This window comes from Acyrthosiphon pisum, chromosome X (genome assembly GCF_005508785.2).
Source record: "Acyrthosiphon pisum isolate AL4f chromosome X, pea_aphid_22Mar2018_4r6ur, whole genome shotgun sequence".
Lineage (NCBI taxonomy): Eukaryota > Metazoa > Arthropoda > Insecta > Hemiptera > Aphididae > Acyrthosiphon > Acyrthosiphon pisum.
The window spans coordinates 118,708,261-118,715,918 of NC_042493.1; the positions used below are offsets into that span (position 1 = coordinate 118,708,261).

Genomic DNA, 7,658 nt, shown 5'->3' on the forward strand with positions numbered 1-7,658 from the left:
AAGATATCGCTATAATTATTAGATTGTGAATCATAAGGTAAAATATTATTTATTTATTATTTTATTTTTAGAAATGATAAGTACGTGCATTTTGTATTATTGTTTTATTTATTTTTTAATTTGATTAATTGTTTAATTCAGTTTATGTGATTAATTATGTCTCATTAGTCATAATTTATATGATCATCATCATCCTCAAATTTTTACTTACCTACTCACTGAGTATTATAATATCTGTGAATCTGTTAAGTTTACAAGACGTAACCCATTACCTATTGGGTATGACTATTTGCCATTACTATTATAAATTATTGTCCAGAATCCAGATACACCTACACACCTTTTATATAATTTTGACTACTATAGGTTCTTAAACTATACAAATCAATCAGCTTACATTTTAAAGTATATTTTACTATTATTAACATTTCCACATATTATATATCTACTATTAACTACTATCTATTAACTATTTTGATTATTCTGTATCTAAAATTGTACGTTAGTGCCACAGTCTAATATCAATATACTATTATTAACCACAAATTATTATTATATAACTATTTTTTTTTTTTTTTAGAAATAATAGCGATGAGTACGTATACAGTATATATTTAATTTTGGGTAAAATTTATATGTAACATTTGAGTGACATTTATTACACGAATTCTCTAAATATGCTTTTAAACATCTTCAGAGTATGATGAATACGATCATTTTTAATTTATTAAAAACTAATAAGTATACAAATAATATTTAATATTAAATTAAAATTAAAATAAAAACTAAGTAAATCATCCAATATTTTAATTCGTATATTATAAAGAATACAAATTACAAGGAATTATCTATACATATTTATTATATGAACATTTAAATTTTTACGATATTGGATTTTCACCGTGGAGTTAACGAATTTTCTTCTATCAATTGTTGATGTTTTGTTATTACTCAAAAACGAATGACTGTAGAAACTCGAATTTTTCATCAAGTATTAAAGGGGTTGGAGCGTAATCCATTCTAAGGAGTAAAAGCTAGACATTTTATATTTTAGTTTATATGGGTCTTGTGAATTTGTTGAAAGTAAATGAACTTTAGTGTGAGTAATTCGTAGTAATGATCACGTTGTATAGGGGCATCATAGTGACCGGATATGTACGTCTGTAATTTTACCTACGCGCATGCAAGAGTCACTATAGATATATTACATTATACAATATTAAAAACATTTTTTTTTTTTTTTTTCAAAAATACTGCTAGTGACTTCAATCACTACGATCAGTAGGATGTTCCGATTTAAATTTTGAAAGCAGATTTGAATAAATTCTACTCTAAATGTACTTTAACTGCCGTACATTTTTCTTCTTCTATATCAATGTATTTAAATTTGAATTATAATTATGATATTTTTTTATTCGTTTTTTTGGTAAATTTCTAAGCGAAAAAAAATGAAACGCTCAGAAACGCTCAGAAACGTTTTTCGTATGAAATTATTTATTATTGAATTCAAATCTGACACATCCATTACAACTACATTCTCGACAACTATACTGTACAGCAGTGCGATACCTACCCACTTTTCCATATTTTTCAATTACAATTATATTGATACGCGATTACTAAAAAAGTATATAAGTACGTCGGATGTCATACAGAAACATAAGGAAAATATCCTTCAAATAAACATTGAAATTACATTAACATTTTTTGCCTGTAGAACTATCTGTTGAATCTATTAAATATTTAACATTTTAACCAATATAGTAAGGGTGTTGTTATGTGTTATTAGTTATATAAAAAACAATAGGAAATTTTCACATGATTGACTAATGTTAATTTTTACAGAGTTATCAAACAAATACAAAGAAAAAAATAAAGGCAGTATGTATAATAATTCACTGTGTGTATGTGTATTAAAGCTGTCCGGCACATAAGATTAATATATTATATTTATACCTGTGCGGAAGGGATACCTTTTTTTTTAACAAACAAATGATTTATGTATTCGAATGAAAGTTGAAATAGTAAAAATAAATTTAATAATGAAACTGGTAACTAGGTGCTACTGTGCTACTAAAAGGCTTACCTTTCCGTGTATTGTGAAAAAGTGCAAATCTATTTTTATTTTTACCGAATATAACAGAACATTACAAATGGAGCACATCCATACAGTAAAAACCTCGTTCTTTGTAGTGCTGCATCTTCTTGTACATTCATTGTGGTTGTTGAACAGCTTGTTCAAGACAAATTACATTTGGTATACATGGTTTATGTTTCTTCAATACAACTGGGTTTATTTTTGATATATTTTGAGTAGATCTATGAGATCAATGTTATAGATACAAGAGTTTTAGAATTTTTTCGTAGGAAATCATTCATCGTTTTTTTTTTTTCTCCTCTTGAAATATGAAACTATTATTACGATCCATTCTTTTTCTTTTTACCACTGTAACATCTTCGGGGTTTGTGGAAGTTTGACAAAAGACTATCGATTCTTTTATCGCACCATTTAATAATTAAAATATCACCTAAAATAACATATGACTTATATTCTCCTAGTTTTAAATCTTTAACATACTTTAAATTTGGTAAATATTTATTAGATAGAAGCACTTGATAAATCATTGTATCATCATGTGAATTACTATTAATTTTTAATAAAAAAAAAATAGTTATATAAAAAAAAAACTGTAGGTATAACATATATTTTAATAAAAATGAGTAGGTAAAATATAAATGTAAAATAATGAAACACGGAATTTCCATAAACATATTGATTCATTCAAATACCAAGATTTCCTCACTAGACCGTTCATTCACAGTGGGTTAAAATATGGACTCCAGCGTCTTATGTATTTCCAGACAAACCGTTAGGTATCGACAAAATGGTTTTGTATGCAGTGAATGAAATTCATTATATTATTCAATACTGTAACAAATAGTTATATAATTCATAAATCATAATATTTTTTAGATTAACCATAATAAGTGACAAAGAAAAAATATTAATATGTGGCATTGTGGCCGATCGTAGAAAAAAAAAAAAATTGTTACTTGTGTATGTTAGAAAAATAGAATGATGTTTAATTTAATGTTGAAATATAGGTAGAACCATAATTATTTTTCATAGTTTTTTTAGTTACATTTCCATCAATATTTGATTAATAAAAAAGAAAAAATAGTAATACAACCTGTCCATATTCTTTATATAAAATATGCGAACATTCAATTAAGATTTTAATCAATCGAGTTATGTTCTTTTGTGATATTAATTATACAAAAAAATATAGAAAATCATCACAATAATGTAATTTATTTTACGTATTTTGCAGAATACGACGAAGAAGGTTCCGAAATAAGTATGTATAATTAATGTTATAAATAAATGGTTATAATCAATGCCAAAAACGCCCGTGACTGATCATTTTAGCCAAGATTCTTCATAGACAATTGAACATTTATCGGTTTTATTCCTATGTGAAAAATAATGCTTTGGGTTACACTAACCTCATTGTCTATCTGCTCAAGTAACTAACTGTGTAATAAAATTAGGTTATTCCATGGTCTGGATATTAATTAGCGTGCCCAGTTGTCAAAGTGTTAGTCATTTTATAATTATAATTTTTTTTTACATTTATGTTGATACATTTTTCTATCTCTGTACAAAGTATTGGTAATATTTATAAAAATCAGGAAGTTTTAAAAATATGATTTAGTTCATATAAGAAAATTTCAATATTTTCATAGCTAAAAACAGTACGATTAAATTGGTGTGGTTTAAATATAATTTTGATGGAATTGTGAGCTAAAAACTGTTCATTATATGCGTAAACAAATCGATTTCTATGCTCGCGTTTATGGAAGGGAAATCTAACAAACTTACTCAAAAAATCTAATACCAATTTATTTTTCAGAGACACCGGTTACTACTTTCTGTTCGAAATATATCGAGCATGACACAGATTTTGAAAAAGATTTGTTTACTACTGATTAAATATTTTGTTTACTCATTTGAAGATGCATATAAATTAAATTATGTCATACAATTACATGTTATATTATATAATATTATAAATACATACTATACTCTAATAATTAATATTAAACTAAATTCAATGTTTTCAACAAAAAATATTTCAAGCTATACCGTATGTTACTAATAGTAGGTAGTATAAATTATAAATTAATAATCTATATATACAAGAATCTAACTTGATTTTGGAGACGAAGGAAACCGGTTTGTGTGCTTATTTATTATTATTATTGTTATTATTAATTTATTTATTTGTTTGCACTTGCATTATTCCATTTGAAATATATATTTATTCAACAAATAATTTATTGTTACATTTTTTTTCCACCTTATCTTTATACTATAATAAAAATAATAAAATACACCACTCAAGTGGTTGAATTCAAAATGTAGGATATATAATTTTCAGAAATTAGCAATAACAATAACTATAATATGTAAATTATATTATATTATTTGTATAGCCAAAAAATAGTCATATATTTCTAAATTAAATTATAAAAAAATTATTTCTTCCGGAGGAAGGTCGGTCAGCTAGTATATTATATAATATTATAATACTAAAACATACTTAATAATAAAGGTTTGTCTGTCTCAGACAACTTGTGGACAACACAAACTTGTGGACAACTTAGTGTACAGTGTCAAGAACTGGTTTTGTCCGGGTGGCAAGTCCCTCTCTACGGCTAATCGATATAATATCCTCGGGACATTCTGGATATTATATGGAAGGCGTACTGGATATAAAAGGGGTGACATTCCAAAATGTACTATTGCCACTTTTAATATTGTTCAAAAAACATGGTTTTTTAATGTGAACAATTATTAAACAGTATGAAAACAGTAAAATATGTTAATAATTCAGAAAAATGAGTCCCCGTCGTAACCACAAATACAAAAAAGCAAATATCAAAATAACGACGGAAAATAGCTAAATCACCTATATTATTTTAAAATATGTAATTTAATATAAAAAAGGAAATATGCCGTCGCGGGACACCTTGCAGATGTGAAACATCAAAAATATTCTTATGGTAATAATGTTGAAAATTGAAACGCTATGGTCAACGGGTAGTCGACATCTATAACATTGCCCTGGTCCATGGTTAAAATATACAAGTTTATTGCATTTATACCACTTCTAGATAAAATATCTGATGATAAAAACAAATAAATAGAAGCGTAAAGGGAGCCAATACTAATCAAGTATAGATACGTGCATGGGAATTTTGAATTTGATAGCTTTTGTCAATCTGAGTGATTCGGATTGTTACTTAATGATCATTAATCACGCATATGACTTATGTAGCTCAGCCAAGTACACTAGGTCTTATTTTTAATGAGGAACTGATATCATATTATAAATGGGTTGCCGATATAATTCGAGCTAATAACCTATCTATATCATTATATCGTACTATACTGTAATAACAAGTCTGCGATAAAGTGAATTGAGAATTAACCTTATGACTATTTTCAATTACAAGTTACTTTAAGATTAAGAAACCGTATCAAGAAAACGTAAAGAATATTAAAAATTGAATATTATTCTTTATTTGGATTTTCGCCAATGTTGCCAATCGAGGTCGGCCCAAGTTCTTGGCGAATATGAATGTTCGTAATAATCCTGACGAATTTCTAAAAGGGTATTTAGACCTCCTGATCGCATTTTACTACAGAATCCTCAAAGAATGTATTTAAATATTTATCAACAGTATAATTATGTTTTTTTTTATATTATTTAGTTTTAATTTATTTTTTCAATTTAATGTAAGTGTTATAAAAATGTCGTTTTTATTAGCATTCAATATTGCTTTTAATTCGAATATTGAAAAAATACCATTATGTATTGCATAATGATTATTTGAATATTCACCATTATTATATAATATAATTTTACATTCTTTCTCTATATTAATATATTGTTCATTGGAAGTAGATACATTGTTGATTTATTAATAGGTAATGAAAAATAAATTGTTATATTTTGAAAGCCTAAAAATATTTTTTAATTTTCATCTAAATTATAATAACAAGGAGATATCATTTCAATTTTTTTATCAACATAAGATAACACTATAGGTTTAAATAGTTTGTTTAATTCTTTAATACTATATTCTCCTTTTTTCATTTCTATAAATTAATCAAGGATTTGTATTTTACAATCTGTTTCAATATTAATCAAATTTAAACCTTTTATGAATATTGAATCCAGGCCTATTTTATAATTATTATTATCATTAATATATTTGTTTGATAAATAAATACGTCCATTTTTAACTTTTATTAATACCATTTCTATTATTTATTATAATAGAAATACATTTTTTTAATCGCTATTATATATATTTATTCAAATTGTATCAATTGCATTGTAATTCCGTTATCTAAATTTTGCAATCCATTATAAATAAGATTAAATCTAGTTGTTAAATTTTGATTATATAATAACATTTGTTCTTTTGTAAACACCTCTGAAAATCTATTTGGTAAAATACTTGAAATTTTTTATCTAATATAACAACCATTGCCTTACATTGCATCAATATATTTGAAACGACTAACCTTATACTTTTTTCCTTTTTCTAAATCACATACTTTTACAAACTCATATTTATCGTTGCATTCATTTAAAAGTGTTTTCAAATTTTCCATTATTTATTATAATAGAAATGTATTTTTTTTTAATCGCGTATTTTAATTATATTTATTTCTAAATATCATAACAATATATATTTAACAAGTTGTTGTTTTTTGTTAAACAAGTCGTTATTTTTGTTAAACAAGTTAACAATATATGTCAGACGCTTTGATGTGTGTTTTAATAATTCGATGTTAAAAAAAATATATTTCTATTATAATAAATAAGAGAAATGGTAAATGAAAATTTAGAAGCACTTTTAAAATTGATTGAACAACAACAATTACAGATCCTTAATGAATGCAAACAACAACAACGTGATAGCGACAGTGATATAGATACTGATATGGACAGTGATAGCGAGAAGGAAGTTATAGGAAAACTCCAAAGTGTCATCTTTAATGAAAACATTACTGATGATGATGATGATAATCGAAGTATTAAAATTACTATGAAAAATGGAAAAACTACATACATTTTTCTGATGAATAAAAATATTAGGTCAGAATTAGAAAGAATATTATCGAAGTTTTTAAAATAATAATAATAATAATATACAGTGGTCATTTGTGTTTAGAATTTATTGAAAATTATAAAAAATTTATTTAAATATCATATTTTTAACAAGTCTACAAGTTAACGAGAACAACAAGTCGTTGATTTTTTTTTTAACAAGTCGTTGTTTTTGAACAAGTCGTTGTTTGATTATTTCTATTTTATTAGCAATTTTTATTTCACAATTAATATTTTCACATTCATATTCTTCATCTGTATCATCATTTTGTGGAGTTAGACTATATGGCATAAAATGATAATTCGAAATTATATCAATTGATAAACATAATTTATCTTTATTATCTATGTAATTATAGAAATTAAACCACAATGTGTTCTCAAAATCATCAATAAAATTATTATTAAAATGTTTAATAAATTGGGATATTATAATTTCAGACTTTATCATACTAAAACATTCCCATTGAT

General features: G+C 24.9%; 1 protein-coding gene across 1 annotated transcript in view; it reads left to right on the plus strand.

The window, feature by feature from the left end:
* LOC100302371 (uncharacterized) overlaps positions 1-4,334 on the plus strand; it is a gene marked incomplete at its 5' end in the record, with an annotated part of 33,091 nt that extends 28,757 nt beyond the window's left edge. Inside the window, 4 exon segments of the mRNA NM_001162876.1 lie at positions 583-595; positions 1,846-1,881; positions 3,333-3,359; positions 3,915-4,334. Of these exon segments, the coding sequence (NP_001156348.1) occupies positions 583-595; positions 1,846-1,881; positions 3,333-3,359; positions 3,915-3,994 (156 nt within the window).
* Positions 4,335-7,658: the final 3,324 nt, after the last annotated feature.